General features: G+C 40.6%; 2 protein-coding genes across 3 annotated transcripts in view; one reads left to right on the top strand and one right to left on the bottom strand.

The window, feature by feature from the left end:
* The window catches only part of PLPPR4 (phospholipid phosphatase related 4), a 34,296-nt gene extending 24,575 nt beyond the window's left edge, over window positions 1-9,721 (bottom strand). Inside the window, exon 1 of the mRNA XM_075156381.1 lies at window positions 9,605-9,721. Coding sequence (XP_075012482.1) covers window positions 9,605-9,682 — 78 coding nt within the window. The 5' untranslated portion in view covers window positions 9,683-9,721. The remainder of the gene's footprint in view (window positions 1-9,604) is intronic.
* PLPPR5 (phospholipid phosphatase related 5) overlaps window positions 1-18,752 on the top strand; it is a 206,582-nt gene that overhangs the window by 88,556 nt on the left and 99,274 nt on the right. The gene's annotated exons all lie outside the window — the stretch shown is intronic.

The raw sequence follows: 18,752 nt of genomic DNA, 5'->3' as shown, positions 1-18,752 counted from the left end.
TGTCTTTTCACATTACATCCCAATGTACTTATATGTGGCATGGTTTACATATGTTGGATGTTTGTTCTTTGTACTCTTTGTTACCCCTAAAATCAGTTTTGCCAGCTGCAGTTCTGCATTTCTTCATCTGACCATTGAGTGAGTTGTTTATAGCCTTGAGGTCTCCAGTATCAGCATATGCCCCATCTCTTATCCTACACCTATAACTCCTCCACATTGCACCCTCTGTAATGCAGGAATACAGGTCTGGTATGACAGCAGAGGTCTTGCAAATGGGGCAGTGGAAGGCCAAGCTTTAGTAAGAAAATCTTATTGGAGTGGATGGAACCCTAAATAGCACAAGGTTGTCCTTTAGATAGCTCAGCATCTGGGGCACTGACTTTTGTCTCTGGCCCTCCACCAGGCACACAACCTGTTGTTCTGAAGGAAACACTGAACTGCTTGCTCTTGAGTTAAAATGTAGGACCTTTAACTTTACTATTCCAAAGGGTCTCTGCAGAGCCTTAAATTTCTAATTGAAGGTGCTCCCTCCCCTTGGAGAATTTCCACATAATCAAAGCTTCACTAAAACCACATTCTCTCTGCAAGCGTTACAGGCAAGTCAGTAGCAATCAGATATTGACGGTTTCTTAAATGATACCATGGAGACAGTGAGGCTCAAACCAAAAGAAAGGCAACAAATAAGCACCCTCCCACCACCCAGTTTCTCTCTTACCTTGAAAGAATATCCAACTGGATACATACATAATTCAGAACTCTCTGGGAATCAGTAGCTTCTATAAATTCCCTTTCTCTAAAACTGTACACTGGTAGTTATAAATCTAACTCTTATATTTGCCAGCACTTAACTAAGCAAAGAGTCCATATTTAGCTTCAGGAGAATAACATCTTAAAATCCATGGGCTTTGTAAGAGTGCAACCATGGAGTGTCACATACTCAAATGTCTGAACCTGTTTTGTAGGTTGCAGTTATGTGACCTCTCTTTGCTTTGCTACAATGCACTACATGAACTCATATCCAGATCCTGTGGTGGTGGTGTATTGGGCTGTGTTGGTGGCTACCAGCAGACACTCTTTAAATATGGGTTACGAAAGTAATTAGCCTGGGCTATATTTCAGTCAGGCTAAGTAGGGGGAAAAATGAAATGCTGCTCTTGTAATTATAGTTGAATATTGAAGTCACTGCTCAGTGTGCTGGCCAGAATGACTTGAGTGATTTTCCTTGAGACTGGATGCAAACAGAAGGGCTGTGGAATTGATTAGTTTTACCTGCCTGTATAAAAGATAGGCAGAAAAGAGAGAAGCAGTATGTATGTAGCTTTCAGAGGAAATCAAGACTTGATTAGCCAGATGCAGAATAAAGATAGTATGACTAGCCCACCTGTCAAAAAGGGCTATGGGATGCCTGATACGCTATTTGGATCTTTTATATTTTGTAAATAATTTTTAGACCTGGATGGCCCGGAAATTCTTAGATGCTTAGGTTGTTCTGCAACCCTTTCACAGCAAGCAAGGAGTTCCTGAGCATGGGAGCTGCCACCTGATATTTCTCTTGTTTCCTGGGAATCAGGGAATCTTTGTAAGCAATCAAGTAAATAAACAGGATTGCCTCAAAGGGATAGCTAATGAATGCCATTGGTTTCTCCTCATGGAAAAAATACTAGCCCAGTACTTGGGAGAAGGATGATCTATTTAATAAGTATGTTGTGTTCACACTGCAAGGCTGTGGCATTGTGGAAAATTCTGTTAAAATGTATCATAAATGTCAGTCCTTGTGCCAAAGAATTCATGACAAGGCAAAACAGATGGATGAGACAAAAAAAGAGGGCTGTGGTGGGTTGGAGAAGACAAGGTATTCCTATTCTTAGCCAACTACTAACACTGACCGCAGCTTTCAACCTCCGTGGCTGTTGTCCTGCTGTACTTTGCTGTAAGATTCACAAAAGACAGGAGAGAGTGGAAGGAGGACAGGTCTCTTTTATCCTGACAGGAATGAATACTGAGGTCATGACTATAACTAAATACCTTCCAGAAATAGGTCAGGAAGAAGAAATGGTATCAGCCCAAATTCTGCCATTTTCGCTTGTTTTTGAGAACCCATGGCTCCTGCTTAGCTACACCAGTGCTATACCTTCACCTGCAGTGAGATTGCTGTGCAGTCCTGGGATTAAGACCAAGCACAAGCTCAAATGCATTGCAAACTGGGTTGTCATGAGGACTTTCGAGAGACAGTACTAAGCACAGGATGTTTGTAGAGCAGGGGACTTGCTTGACCTAAAAGTCAGGTTTGTAGGTTTTTTTATGTTCTAAACTTAATTCTTAAATGCCTCAGGCTTATAAGAGAAGGCATTTAGGCTTTTCAGAAGTCTAAGATTTGCATCTGTATATAGGCTTTTTGCTTTTCTCTCTGAACTCAAGTTTCTGCTGCTTCTTGTCCCTTTTTTGGATACAGGTTTCATCTGGCCCAAAGCCGTAAGGAACTGTTTTTTTCTCTAAAGGATTTTTACCTCACTATTGTCTAAGTTTTGTGGAAACTAATTGCAGAGACATGATATGATGGTCTTCTAGATTTAACACTATTGGATTTAATTTCAACTCACAGTTTAATTTCAAATCCCAGGTGTCACTGAAAACTATCAACATCATTACCTTTTTGGAAAATTAAGTTATCCTTATTGATTTTAGAGTTTAATTTAATTGTTTGGTGACTGCCAATTTGAGTCTAGCTTTAGAAATACAACAGATATCTTCGTCCAACTCCTCAAACCTTTTGATCTTTTGCCAAATCTTAATAGAAAACGTCTCAGTATGTGTAAGACCAAAAATAGAGCTGATACATCAGTGATGAAATTCCTATTTATTTCAGAAATCTCAAAGTCATGCTGAATGCATGGTAATCCTAAAAGTGCTTATTTCTTTTTTTTGATAAATGTATGTGAAGCAGCAATTACACAGGGAGAAACCAACACAATAAACATTGTTTAATATTTTCAGGCAGGAATAATCTAAAAATACTTTAAAAATATTTCTATTTAATTAAGTGTATGTGCTTAAATAGAAAGCAAATCGTTAGGCAGAAATTTTACAAAACAAAAAATACCATTAATGCATTTCTTTTCAGTGTGACGTCAAACGTAATTGATGATTCATTATATTATGATTACAGTTAATTATGATTATTGATTAATTAAATCAATGATTAGTTATAATCAATGAATAACTACAAACGATGAGATTTAGGATATTGCATGTACTGTTCATTATGAAACTTCTTTTATGCTCCTGCTGCAAGGTTATGGTAAATCAAGAAGAGCAACACTTCAAAAAAAGGCAGTTGTTTTTGGATCAGTGTTACCAAACTTTAGCTAGAAGTTTCCTCAAAAACTCCATCTCTAAGGGACAAAGCTGCCAATCCTTACACAATACTACAATTAATTCTACTTTCTAAAACACACTGGTTTCCATACATACAAAAAAAAAATCATTCTGTGGGTGCCAACCCTTCTTCAATGGCTTACTCCCATGCTGTCTAGCCACTTCTGAACCCCCTTCCTACAAACTGAATTTTTAAGTGACAAGATGATCAGTCAAGATACAATGTTTGTAACAGCTCAGCTCCTGTGTACGTAAGGTGCCACAATAGGCTGTTCTTTATTAATTTTGGCTACAGAGTAACAGATTTTTAACAATTACAGAAGAAAATCACAGGGAGGGGTATAAATTTTTGGAAGAGGTGATCATTTGGAAGAATGAATCTCCTTTAATTTTTAATGTATTCAGGCCTCTTTTTACTACTGGGGTATTAGGTCAGGAGGATGGTGCAGGACTGAAAAGGGAGCAGGACCTTCTTTCACTATGAACTACTCAAACTCTACGCTTGCCAAGCAAGTAGCCAAACACAGAGGGAGATCTAACATGTGGCATTTGCATTGTTTCTCCCAGGACAGCCTGACACTTCCCTTTTTGTTCCCCTTTGCTCATCTTCTGCTAAAAGCTGGTAGTATGCAGGCTGTTAGGCTCTTCTATAAGCATAGAAGCGATGTGGAGGATGTAATGTTGATGACTTGGCCAATGAATTATATAGCTGCTTTGAATATATAGCAGCTGCCTCAGGCCTCAGATAGCCCTTTAATATTTTGAGGATGCTGGTCTCTAATGCACTGTTACAAACAAATCTGACATCTATCCTCTGTGAGTCAGCCACATGACAAGGTCAGCTCAATGAGCAGACTGTTAAGTCTATTTCTCCTTCTTCCCCTCCCCTCACACATGGTTGACTCTTGAGAGAAAAAAGCAATGTATTTGGAAAGTATTATGCTACTTCCACAGTATGGGGATAATTGAATCTTCTACAGTTGGGGTTTTTTTGTTGCCCCCCCCAGGTTAATTTAAGCATAACAGAAAACCTATCTAGAAAGAAATGTGACTACACTGTGCCTCCAAGACACAGTGGTATAGTTTAACTCTTACACTAGATCCAAAGATCCTGTTCTTAGGAAGAGAGATTTAGCCCTATAGCCTACTCTCCCTCTACTGTTATTCTAATCACTGCACTCCCTTGGCTTTTTGTGTCTCTTGCAGTCACACCTATACATGACTTCCAAGTGACAAAGTGCATAATTTAAATGTGGTGGGTCATGCATGGCTAAATAGCTGAAAAAAATTCCAGATGTGACTGAGAAGTGGCACTGAGCTACCAAGTGATGTGTACAAACATTTGATGTTTCAAACCTAGCTCTGTCAGTGTATGTTAGAAACAAAAGGAAATAAAGCATCTGGTGCTGAGACACAGTGAACATTTTCTACACGCACTTATTTCAGTGGAAGGTGATGACCTCCTGCGTTTTGCAGCCTGGAGTCCTACAATGATAACAGATCTTTGTGCTTTCTGCTGGTGAAAATTCCAGCTCGTTTGGGGGATAAGAAAAATAAGTGGTCTCCCAGTACTGAAAGAAGTGTTTCCAAACAATCTAGTGTGATTACCTCCTGGCTGTGCTCTGGAAAATGTAGAAAAAGAAGCTACCTATATCTGTATGCATGCATAACACACAAGAGTCTAGAAGACAATGTAAGGAAAAAATGTAACTGTACAAGGGACACTGTCTGAAATGTCTCCAATTTTAGTCCCTGGAAGTTAAGCAACCAACAGATGAAGGCTGTGCCACAGGAACACAATTTAGCTGGAGAATAAATGCATAAGGTCACTCAGATTGACAACATCTTGGCCTTTTGCATTCCCACATCTGGGGCACTGGATGAAGCAACAGTGCCACTGAATTCAAAGGCAAAATTCATAGCGACATGATTTAAACCAGGAGTTTTTGAAGTGGGATAGCACCGGTGAAGTCAGTATTTTTCCTTCACCAAGAAGAAATGTATCTGTCTGTCCTGCCTCTAAAGTGTGACCATTCTGTCAGGAACAGAATCTGGAAGTTTTCCAGATTCATATTAAAATGTGAAACATCTGTATTTCTTCTGTAAGTGAATATACTTATCATATACTCTGAATATGCCGAAAAGAAAGTCAGTTAACAAACAAAACTTATTCCAGGAATACTCATTTTCAATATCTCCCAGAGGCATGTAGACCATGAAAATGAATTCCCACTAGACCAGAGGGACTATGAATTTTCATGGCAAGTTTTGTCTTTCTCAGCTATGCAAATGAAGCTCAGATAATCCATACAGTTTACAGAACCCTAAAATGCCACAAGCATAATTAGGAATAAAACAAGCCAAACCGCCTGGCAGTGCTGATTACCATGTGCTTCAGGTAAGCATGATGCACAAGACAATCTAAAACTATTCAGCTCTCAGGAGTGTGTGCTGATCAGAGGCTCTGCTAAGCAGAAGTATTACCAGTGTTTTAAAATAATCTCTAAAACATTATTATGATACACAGGATAAATCATCAAGTTATTTTATTTTATGAATCATGAAACTTGAAAATATGTAATTGAAAATGTGTTAAGCTTTATTTCATAATGCTCATTTGCCTCTGATGTTTTTAGAGAATGACCCATCCACATTTTTCAGAAGCTCTGTCTCTTAATTTTATTTCCTTTTCATTTCTATGTCTTCCAAAGCTCTAGCCTGATTCTCCTTTTGCTTTTCCTGTGTAAATGAAGAATAGATGTAGTGATAACAATGATCTTAAGAGGGGCATATTGGTTTTATGTTTTAACTCTGTTGTTGGTAAAATCTGCTAGTTTAAATTATTCTTAAATTATACTGAAACCTAAATCAGGCCCAGAGTATTTCTTTTGAAGTTAACCGTCAGTTGGCCTGCAAACATTCTACGTAATCATATTTTATCCAATCCTGAAAGTTGCTGCCACCTAACACATTTGTTTAAAGGAGTTAGTCTCATTCATAACACATTCTTAAGGATCTTAATAGCAGAAAACCCTCAGTTTCAGAAATGTACTTGTTTGCTGCTATTTCTAAAGATAAGGTCCTTCTGAAGCAGAGAATCTGTCTTTACTTGTTCTGCATGCTGAATTATATTAGTTATTACAGATATTTTTTCACTCTTTAACTGTATAATATATTTCATTTGTATAACACAAACACATCCCTTTCCTACCGCTTTGGAATTTTGACTTCCTCCTTGATCCAACATCCTTTTTTCCATGTCTTTCCTTTTTCCTAGTGTTTGAGAGAAAAAACAGCACTTTTTTGTAATATATTTTCTAAACGACCTGCTTTTCCTTTGGCCTAGACCTCCTAGGTCTTGATGCAAAGTGGATGACAGCAAACCCTAATTTTCTTGTTTGAAGGTACAAACGTAATGTGCTATGGTTTTTTTTGTTGCAATTCAGGGTGGGGAGGGACTATCTGCTATGAATGAGACAGGGAAAATTAAAGTGAATGAGTGGCAGAAGAAAAAAAACATAAAAGAATTGACAGCACTCAGAGGAGAGAGGTTGAAAGCCTGTTTCCCATCGTCCGTTCAACCACCATTCATGAAAGTAAAAGCTTTAAAAGTCAGAAAGCCTTAATTAAATTAGTTAAGTTTTGTCTTTAAGTAGTTGGCTGTTGTTGGATCGCATTAGGAACTTGCCTCCTGCTTACAAAGGAAATCCATATTACATAGTAATGTCAGTCAACCACACTGGGTGACTCCTCTATCCCTTACACTTGCTAACTTCTCATTGCAATTAAATTATCTTTGATTAAATCCCTCTTTATGAGGTACAACTCAATCTTTGGTTCTCCTTGGGCCAATCACAATGGAAGAATCATGTCCTTTTTCTGACGCTGTTGAAATGCTGGCATCTGCCTGTGCTACAAAGCTCTAGAAAGGCATTCTCGTTAGTCTGATTAGAATTAGTGCGCGTGTGGGTAAATGCAGGGTGGGTGTACACAAGTAACACAAGCTAAGTGTTTCTTTCTAAATATCATATGAATTGTTGTCACCCTGTCACTCACGTGATTTGAGTACTCAACTGATATGTGGGAAATGGTTTCAAATCCTCCTGCTGTGTAATGGGGGAGAGCTGATAACTCACCAAAGAGTTTCCTAATCGATGTTAGGAACTGACACACTGCTCAGGTGTATTGCAGTCAGTTTTTTCTCTTGGTGTTGCTTTTACTTGTACTGAATACCTACCTCAGTTCAGTTCATCAGTTCAAGAGGGTCCATAAGTCTGCAGTTCAATAATTAGAACTCACTCCCGGGGGAGAAGGGCTTGCACAGGCTCTAGACTCTGCTGCTGTGACTAAATAACATAAAAGTCCTAAAAGTTCATTAGGAGACCATTCTGTTAACTGAGGGCTCTGACTCCCTCTCAGAGCAGCTGGGTGTTGAAGAGATCTCCAACTCTTTTTAGATCTAGCTGTAAATGACTTGCTGAAGGTCTTAAGAGTCCACACCAGAGTGGAGAACTTGCCTGCTTCATGTGGGAACTGTACCCAGAGCTCAGCCTAAGTTCTTCATTGCTCGCAGAATCCTTATCCTTGTAACAGCTACAGGGAGCTTCTAGGGGAACTAGAGGAATGCAATTAATATTATATAAGGCAATCCTTTTGAGCAACAGGCAAACGTTTTGTGCTGCTGCTTTGTATTTCATCCCATCTTGCTGCAGGCCAAAGCACAGCCCACCAAACAACACCGTGCTGTTGTGTCTTGCAGGATCTCTACATTATCCCCTGCATTAGAGTTATGTCCAAGCTGAGGTCCAGCAATCTCCCTTCTTGTTTGGATTCCCAAAGCAACAAAGATAGCACAGAGAGTAAGGAAGCCCATACCTTTTTTTAGGGGCTCCTCCAAGCTTGACCTCTCCCTCCTATACAAAGCTAATGTAAGATATATGGCACAGCAAACGACCTCCATCAAAGCGCTTTTCTTGAGCAGGCCTAATTACATTGATAGGATGTGTCTGATGCTTCCATATAACCAGCCTCTGCAAAAGCTTTCCAGTTGGTGCAGCTTACTTTGGGTTAGCTCCTGACCATGTCCTGGTGCTTAGGGAGCGCAGGGGACAGAGACACTCCACAGTTACCTAAAATCCCTTCTCAGCCTGACCCTTTCTACCTCCTAGAGAATCTCCAAAGCCCTTCAAGTGCACCTGAAAGAAAATAATTTTTGTTTTCTATTTCACCCAATGTTTACACTTTAATATTTTATATATTAAGTATTGTATATATTTTTATGCTTTTATTTAGCATACCAGTTATAGTTAACTTACACCATATCTTACCATTAAGTTCTTCACATTATTTTCACAATCTCTCTGAGGTAAGTTACATGGTGCCTCAAAGTGCCTCAGTCACTTCCCTGTGAGTGGGGTCACCTGAAACACTTTGCTCAATCCATAAAACATTTTTACCTCCCTCTTACTGCTGTGCCATTAAACAAATTCACATCACACCAATTTCCTTAATCTTAAACTGTGTCTGCTCATGATCTTATAGAAGTACGTAAGTGACTGTACTTTCCAGGGGGGCTAAATGCCTCCAAGTGACACACCAAGCAGCTAGCGCCTCTGCAACTCTACCTGCTACCAGCTGAGCAGCCATAGCAGGTTTTGCTCTTTAAGATGTGCCGAGAACGTCATTCCATTTTCAAAACGGACATTTTTAGGTCTGTTAGAGGAAGCACGTAATCCAGGGGTCGGTAAAAACACACCACTGATTATAATTTTGAGAACATTTCTATTTTCCTAAGCATTCCCTTACGAATGTGAATTTTATTCTACCAAAGCAATGTGAGCAGCGTTTGCCTAGAAGCCAGCCCTTCTTGAAACATGTCTTCCTCCCGAGAGGCTCCTGTGCACATAGCATGATTTAGTTGAGCAACCCTTTCATTTTCTGAGTAATTCTTAGAAATAATTCCCACTTGAAAAGACTGCGAAGAAGAGGTAAATTTACGCCTGCTCGTTATGGGGGGCTCCGATATGCTGATTTCGGTAAGGCAAAGCATCACGTAGGGACTTTGCATCAGACGGTGCGGAAACAGTGCCGAGGAGAGCTCCCCCTCCGCGGGGAAAGCGGCTTTCCCCGCGGAAAGGCTCTGAGGCGCGCCGCTCCCCGCGCCCGCCGCCGGCTCCCCGCGCCCGCCGCCAGCTCCCGAGGGGCCCGCTCGGCGGCGGCGGCCACTCACCTCCACGAAGTAAAAGCAGGGCAGGAGGGTGACGCTGTCCTTGGTCACTTTGCCCTTTTGCCGCTCCTTCGCGGACATGCTGGCGGGGGCTGCGGGCGGCGGCCCCGCGGCAGCGCGCTCCCCCGGCCGCTCGCAGCCGCCCGCCGCGGGTCTCCGCCGCCGCTGCCGCCGCTGCCGCCGCTGCCGCCGCGCCGAGCCCCGCGCCGCCCGCTAGCGCGTCCCCTGCGCCGTGCGCGGGGCTGACGTCAGGAGGCTGCTCGGCGGCGGGGGGAAGGGGCCCGGCCCCGATGGCGGGGGTGCGGGCGGCGGGGGTCCCGGCCACCTTAACTCCTTCGCGCCGGCGCTCCGCGGAGTGTCAGAGCAACCGGGGACAAAGGGGAAGCCCCGAGGCGGTGCGCTCAGACCGAGGGAAGATTTGGCTGCAGCAAGCGATTTGCAAATGCACACGTACAGGCCTGAGACACCTGAGCGGGATCCTTGCAGGCATGAGGGCGTACAGGATGCTCCATGGGGAGTTTGGGGCTTTTATCGTGTTTATGGGAAGTCTTTTTCTGAAACAGGGTAGTGGAATGGCCCTGAGAATAGCATTCCTATGTTCTCTTGCAGGTGTACTCTTCTTGAGATCAAATTGCAAATGACAGCTTACCCCAGCCTCAGCACCAGTCAGGGAGAGTGGTGTGACTGGGGCTGAGCAAAACTGAGCTCTTCAACCCCGTGTGGCAATACTGAGGCATGTGATTTCTCTAATCTGTGGAGTATCTGGTGCAGTTCTTGCTACAATCTTAAAAAGAACAGAATTAACCTGAACAATTGTTTCCATGGTGAAATGTGTTATTTTGAGATCCTATTTATGGATCAAAGTTTGCAGCCTTTTCTCAGGCAAGCTCCTATTGATGTCAACGAGGGGTACCCTGGATAAGGCCTGCAGGAATTCTCTCTATAGGATAGCATTTTCATTCTTTTGTAGCACATTAATAACGTCTGCAAAGGTCATCTTTGAGCCTGTAAGCTTATTCTTGCATTGTGTTTAGCTTTAATGTTCAAGGAGAGAAGCGTGACTCAAGCAGTCAACGTTTATTTCCTGTCCCTCCTTTTGTGGGGGAACATGGGAAATAACCTGCTGTTCTTGTTCAGATGGTCGCTAGTATTTTGGCTGCTGTAGCCAGTGTACTATGGCAATGGAGGTGAATGAGCCCCTTTTCTAACCGTTCTACTTTCATTTACCCACAGAGGTTGTGCCAATCCATGCTCTGCACTGAGCAGACAAGCAAAGAAGTTTCATAAGAGGGTAAAAGCAAAAACGTACTTCATGCCTGCAGGCAGGTGTGGAAGGCAAATCTGTAGTCTGACTCCAAATTATTGAAAAAGACTTTTCAGAGCTGCAACAGGTTGCAAGTGTTGCCGTACCAACACATAGTCTTGTTCTACCCCTGTTAGGAAACATTTCCAAGGTTCATGCTGACTCAGGGGTACAGGGGACTCACTGGTACTCCTATGAAAGGGAGGTCGGGGGGCTCTGGGCAGCAGAGATGGCCAGGAGGGCTTCTGGGAGTGGAGGAGCTGTGAGCAGAGGAGGTTTGTGCCTGACTGTCAGCATCAAATTCCAGAAAATTATTTTGGGCGGTGTGGGAGTGTCTGGTAGTGGTTCCTACCCATCAGTGGTCTTGCCTTTAAGTAAAAAAAGTCCCTTTTTGTTAGCCTTGCTGCTGGGTTATTCTAAGTAAAACAGCAAGAGTTGAGGAGCTGTAGCAAGACTTTGCTACTGCCAAATATGTAACTATTATTGGGGAGAGTGGTTAATGAGCAATGGCTACTTAGATTTGCATTTACTGTATCAGCCTTGCTTGCTCTGAAATCATGAATGTGGCTTGAAAATCATTAGCACACACCATTAAAAATTACTCAAGAGTGCTTTGTCTGCCTCCGTTTCACACACGATTGCTTCATTCTGGAAGAGGAGGGGGGTTAGGGTGCTTCTCTGATAAAATGAACTGAGAAACTCACATAGTGATATAATTCAGAAACTGGCAAAAACCCTACTATTAATTATATTTTCTTATTGTACTGCCTAAAGGCCAATTAAGAGTGCAGCTGTGATAGTTAGGTACAGTAAAACACAGGGTAGTAACCAGACCCTATTCTACAAATTCTCGCTATAAATAAGTGTCTGGTGGGAAGGATGCAATGCAAGCTGTGTGGCTGCTGTAAGGGCAGGAAGAGTTGTGTTAATTGTCTGGTGTTGTTTCTCACTATTTTGTGAATGTAGTGATAGAGAGACTTAGAAGAGGGGTTATATATGATTTAGCTGAAGTGAAGCAATTACTTTTTTGCCAGTGACAGACCTTGACAAGAACTGCTGCCCTTGATCTAGTCAAATAGAGAAGGAAAAGGATCATCAATGCCTGGGTCCCTGAGTGTGGCAGTCTGGGACTAGTCTAAAGGTGATACTGATGGGCAAGTATGGACATGGCTAGGGTGCATTTCCCACCCTTTTCTCTGGGCTTCCACTTGTTCTCTGTTGATACTCAGCTATAGCAACCACTTTCTCAAGAGTGAGTAACCAAGGTGCCACTTCATCATTTCACCCTTGCTGTGCTGCCAGCAATGCATTCCTAGCTTCCACCTTACCTGCCAAGCCTCAGAAGGTAGTACCTGACAGACTCTATGCAGAAGCTCTGTATCCCTCTGCATCTTGCAGTATCCAGAGACGGCTGCAGTCATTTGGACCTTATGTCCTGAACTAACATAATGGAGTAAGAATATTTCTTCTCTACTTTTCAAGACTTTTCTGTGTGTCCTCTTTCAAGCACATGAGTATTGTTGGAAAAAGGGAAAAATCCCTTGCTGAGTGTAATGATATGGCTTTTGGACTAAGGGATTCATCTATATATTAATACTTGGAAACACACAAGTCCCCTGAGTGCTGTTGCATTCAGCTTTTTTGACAGTTAGTTATTAGAAATTATGGGATTGATTCCCATTTACATAAAAGCTCATTGGATTGCTCTAGAAGTATAAGCAGCCTTCAAATGGGTATAACATACACTTATATCCTTATTAACATTGATAGAACAGTGTGAAATGGCTTTTGTGTAAATTAGTATCTCATCTGTATGATCTCCTAAAGGAAAATGTGGTTGGTGGTAAAAAAATCAGAAAACACCTCCTGTCCATTTCAATCAAGATAGTCTTACAAGAAAGTGGTGATGCATGACTTACGAATGCCTATTATCTGTGTGCAGGATAGTCATATGTACGGGATCTGCACTAACGCTGACAGCTTTTTTTACCCACCTTCCAGCAACAGGTAACAGGTAAGTGTCATGGAAACCTGTTAGCATAAAGCATAAACCTGTTTGTTTATGCTTTATGCTAAAAGATGAAAATCATAGATCTGGAGTATAGGCCTCTTCTGTCTCATCTAGAATAAGATTTTAAGAGATTTATTCTTCCTTCCACAAAAAGAAAACTTGGCCATCAGTGGGTGCCCCTGGTGATTGCAAGCTGATTTTTAAGAGCTCAGCTTGACACAAAACCTTGCCCCCCCCTAAAGAAGTATTATCAGTGGAGCTTCTTTAAGTGAAGAAAACACCTTTCTGTGCACTTGTCAGGCAGACAGCAGCTGCTACAGTTATTAGAAACATGATTTGAAATTATTTTCCAGCACAGTCTAGTGTGTTGGCAAAGCTGCACTGTATAAAACATGACTGCAGGTCATCATCTCTTTATGTAGGTGCTCTCTTCCCTCTGCCTTTATTCCTAGGCTTTGGTAAGTGCTGGACACAGGCAATGGCTGTGGTTTCACTGCTTCCATGGGAACAGAAAGCACACTGCATAAACAGGGACCTGTGCTATATCACTGAATAAACCCCCTTGCAAAAGCAGGATGAAATAATTTGGGAAAGAATTAGAATTGGCTGAGAGCCGGTGGGTCTGTGGCTGTGCAGATCCACTGGTCAGACAATGGAACTAGGGGTTTTGTAGCAAGCAGAAGTTTGGCCAGAGGCTGCAGCAGCAGCGGCAGTTGCAGTTACCGTTGCTTAGTAGCCTAAGAAAACCTGCTTTCCCCTGCTCGCCACACAATTTCCCTGCACAAAGGCCATTTCTGGGATCAGGATTAAGTCCTTCATATTATATAGATGGATTTTTTGGTTTTGTTTTGCCCATTGAGCGTGGAATAGATGATGTGGACTCACCATATTAAAACAGTAATCCTCTTCTGGAGAAAGAGTGGCATATGGAAACTGGGCTCTGCTGTGTGGAACTGACAGATGATCTTTGTTCTGCTTTGCTTGCTATATCAGAATTCAGAAGTGCAGCAGTGTGTGTGTGTGTATATATATATTATTCTTTTTTTCCCCCCAGTCCCTCAGGAAAATGTCTGGTTGGGGGAATTTGCTGGGTGTATTGAATTCACATGTTATTCCATAAGTAAATCTGCCCTGAGCAAGTGAGAGGACATTGCTTGTTTTACAGTCATCCATTTAAAAGATTGTTGTGGTCCTAAGACAGATAAATTTTCACAAATATTTCATGAACTTTCAAATCTTCGGTGCAACTACTTTAATTAGCCTGTTAATTGGAGAAAAGAAAATGGTGGCTCCCAGGACAAAGTTCATGTCAGACCACAAAGCAACATCTTTTCTAGCATCTTAACAAGGTACCCTACATATAAACCTGGTAAATGTGATAAAAGGGAAAAATGATAAGATATAGCAAAATTGGATAGCTGAATGATATTAAGGGCATCCCCTTAATTATTAACATTTGCATTAGCTTTTTGCAAGTGCAAGATTATTTTTTCCTTACTTTTTCATGCTAGGGCAAAATTTTCCTCTTTGACCCATCTGTAGCTCCCATGTGAGCAGCACATAGCACTCTTGGATAAATGGCATGTGACAGCACTGGGAGATTCATAGTGGAACAAGTTCAAAATATACAAGAGATCTACGGTGCAGATGGGAGAGTTAAATGCTGGTTTGAAGTTGTAATTGCATCAAGTAATTGTTTCTCCACTATGCCTAATAATCTCCTGTTGTTGTAAAGCTCTGTCTTCTAATGTATTTTCTTCGGCTACTAGATATAGGTCACAGCTTTAAAGTAGCAGATGTCTCTGAATGATTCCTGGCTTTCCTGCTGCCTTTTACACTGCAGTGTTTGGTCTAGAAAACGAATTTTGCATGTTTTGCATGTGTCATGCTAGGATCATTCTCCTGAATCTGTGGCTTTAAATACTACCTGTGAACATGTCTACGTAGTATTTTGCAGAGATACGTGCCTGTGCTTTCTGGCCTTAGGCGAGTTTTAGGTTGCAAGCTATGTGGCTGTGGAAGCATAATGCTGGACTGTGGTTTGTACAAACTGCTTCCCCTTAAGTCAGATTTAGCACTGGGCTGAGTGGTTATGTGGCTTTTAGTGAAGCTGCCTTGTGGCTGGCTGATGTGGAATATGGGAAAAGGAGTTTATGTTTGTTATGTATTATGCCCAATATGCTTTTATTTTGATGCTGATAATGGCATATTCTTGGTTACCTGCATATATCTGGATTTAAGATCTTAGTTACAGGCATGAAGGCCTGAAAATGTCAGAATGTGAAAATCCCAGACTGTTTCTGGGATATCAATGGCTTATTAAAGCAACTTTGTGTAGATATCAGTAAGGTACAAATCTGGATTTTTATGTGGTGACCTGTCACAGATATTTTGCTTGAATCTGGGCAAATTACTTGTCACCAGCTAATTAAACATCAGCCATTTGGTGCATGAGTTGAGGCAGAGGCCGAGCGAGAAACTGCAATCATGCAATTAACAGTAGTACCCATTTGTCTAAATGGAAATGCAGAAGTCCCAGCAGGAATCCTGTTTGCCCTGCAGTCTGTATGAAATACCATGTCAAAAAAGGACTGATATACATGTCTGACATTTTGAGGAGTACTGCTACAATAGCCTGTTGATATTAATCCACCCCATTCTAACCACTGCACATATTTGCATCTGAACTTAGTTTTGCCATTTCCAAGACTCTGATGTCGTATTTTTCTGACTTAGATAACCTCCTTCTCAGAAATTTTTTTCTTAAGGTAATATGCATAAACACAATATTATTCAATACATTTTAATGAAAAATTCTGTGAACAAGACAAATTGTGTGCATGGCTTTGAGAAGGAAATTTAGCAAGTAAATGGTAAGAACACAGGATGGTGACTTATTTATAGGAGGTGGCAGGAAAAATGTCTAAAATACTAAAATACGTATTTTTCAGGGTGTTCTTAGATGTTCCAAATTCACAAGAGACAAAAATCTTTTATTTTTGCAATATTGAAGTCCAACATTAACTTTCCTATGAGAACATCAATTATTTTGGAAGTCTATAATCATAGTGCTGTTGCTTGTCAAGGGCACAAATTAGGTGGCCTCAGGACTGAAGAAAACTCCTCTCCCCCACCGTTAAATACTCATTTTCATGGTTACTTATTAAAACTGAGGCATAAGAACCTACCCTATGTGTACATCTGCACATAAATATGTTTTTATGTGCTTATGAGGTCTTAAAGCTTAGATGCCATGTGGCAATTGAATGAAAGCATGTCAGCTAAAAATGACTGCAATTCCACAATAGCACTCAATATATGTCAGCATTAACTATTTATACCGTATAGCACCAAAGAACTCTATCACTGAACTAACAGACAGGGGAAAACCATGAAATGAGTATTTTATTATTTGGATAACATTCTCCTTGAAAAAAATTTACGTCATCAGGCACCAGAAAACCTCATTATCAATAAATGTTATGCAGAAATAGCTCAGCTTACTAAAAGTGAAAAAATTGATCTGTGAATAAGTTGGGTAGCTTGATTGTAAAACCTAGTTGAATATTCACAGAGAGAACATTCTTTATAAAATTAACACTTGGGCAAAAATATAAGAGAGTATACAATCATTTTGTATCTTGGTTCTGTAACGTGAGACTGAAGAGCTGTCAGGTGGCTTTCAGCCCCTTTGTGAAAATGCTTACAAAGCTGTTAAAATCAACCATTGCTAAATTAAACGCGGAAAAGTTTGTTGACAGTGGGAATGTAGATGCAAGCAGTCAACAGGTCTTCACCATAGAAAGGGAGCAGTAAACCAAGTAATTATTCCTTGATATAGGTAAAGATATAACGGTACACTTTGCATTATCATTAGTGAAAATAAGTAAGGATTTAGCACTTGATGTTAAAAAATTATGTCTAGCAATAGTGCCTGCATAGCAGAGGTATGCCAAATAGGCATACTTCTTAGACATATCCTGATGCTCTGGATAGTTTCTAGCACAGAATATAAAATGACAGTGGCAGAAATGGATATTTAGCTCTCCAAATAGCTAAAGCTGTAGTGCTCAATCTTCTTCCAATGACATGAGAAGTTGCAAATTGCAATCCTTTTCTTGTCATATGATGGGATCTACTGTACATACATTTTACCACATTTTACCATACAAGTTCAGTAGCTGCAGTGCTTCCCAGGAGTGTGGATTTACCACACTCACGGAGATCAGTAATACTGCCCATGCACAGTAGGTGTGGTCTTATGGACCATAGTTGTGCACACAGTTTATTGGATGCACTCCAGTTTCTATACATTCCCAATAAATAAAGGCCTATGCAGCCAGTTAAATATTATCTTTATTCTATGCCAAATAATTTGTTTCTATGTGACAAGTTCATTGTTTGTAGAAACTTCTGGACTTCTGTCTGACAGAAGTATATCACTGAAGTTCAGAATGCAAATCCTGAACACAGAGGTGTTACACCCATGCACTTGTTCCAAACACTGTAAGCCGTATTTTCTGCCACTTTGATTTTTCTAATACAGCTGCTCCTGCCTTTGAAACTGAAAGGAATATGTAACTCAAGATGTAGTTATGATTGCCTGTATTATCATTGATTGCTGACATTTTGGTTTCTGAAATAATTGAGCTTTTTTTCTCCTTTTATCTATTATTCAAATTATCTTTTATTCTACTATTTCAAATATTTTAGGAAAAAGCACCAAATGAGGCCTTACATAAAAAGGGAGCTGCATATAGTTAGCAAAATATCACTGGGCAGTTAGAGAATGAGTTTCCATTAGTGTTCGAATAAAAAGTTAGTAGTTTGCTTATGTAGAGGACACAAAGTGGAGTGGTTGATAGGCATTCAAAATTATGCAAATTCAAATGCAATGGTTCTGAACCAGTTCTTCTCAACAACATCTGTGTGACATTGTTACGGTCAAACAGGTTCTAGAGGAAGTAATTTGGCTCCATGAGTTTGGCTTTGGGATTTCCTTAAAGTGAGTCAAAATATCCTTTTGTTGATCCGAACTTTCCCAGGGTGGGCAGGCCAATATCAAGCTTTGCTCTCTATTCCTATAAATTTGCCCTTGTAGAATTATGCTTCTGCAGAGAAGCATATGAGCTCATAACACACATACAGTTTGTTTATTCGTACCTAAAATGTGGCTTCAGTGGAAATACTGTATAGTTTACAATAATACAGGGTTGAAATTCTCTGCAATATAGTGATTACTCTCAGCCTACTGAAGTCAACTGGAAGTGAAAGACTTTAGTGACAACTACACTGGGCTTGCTTTCGATCTGGGTAAGTGGAGAACTCTGGTATTTCATGTTCAGTTTTGGGGTTATTATGATTATTCATCTAAAATACTGATTTAGCTTATCACAGTAAATGAGCACCTCATAACTTAAGATATTTATCCTTAAGGTATCCCTATTTTTAACTGAGGAAATGAACTATGAGAGACTAAGACCTTAACAAGACCTTAGCTTTGCTGGAATAGCTCTATGATTAGACGTACCTGGCATAGTTAGACTAGTAAGAGCTCAATATGGATTCAGTGATATTGACAGAAAAATTCTCTTTATGGATTTTCACTTGGAGAATAGGAATAAGAATACATTATTTACTTTGTTGCAGTATAAAATACAACTATCTTTAAGGCTCCTGAAGTAAAAAGTCTCACTTTCCATAGTTACACAATCAAATTTTGTAAGCTGTGCCATGGCAATTTGCCTGAAGGGAAGCTGAGAGCTGAACTAGTATCTTCTGAGTCTTGCCAGTGCCTTAAACCACTGGACCAAGTTTCCATTTCTTCCTGTGCCAAA

This window comes from Calonectris borealis, chromosome 8 (genome assembly GCF_964195595.1).
Source record: "Calonectris borealis chromosome 8, bCalBor7.hap1.2, whole genome shotgun sequence".
In the NCBI taxonomy this organism is placed as follows: domain Eukaryota; kingdom Metazoa; phylum Chordata; class Aves; order Procellariiformes; family Procellariidae; genus Calonectris; species Calonectris borealis.
Note: the sequence above shows the minus strand (reverse complement) of the source record. Positions and strands in the feature narration are given on the sequence as shown.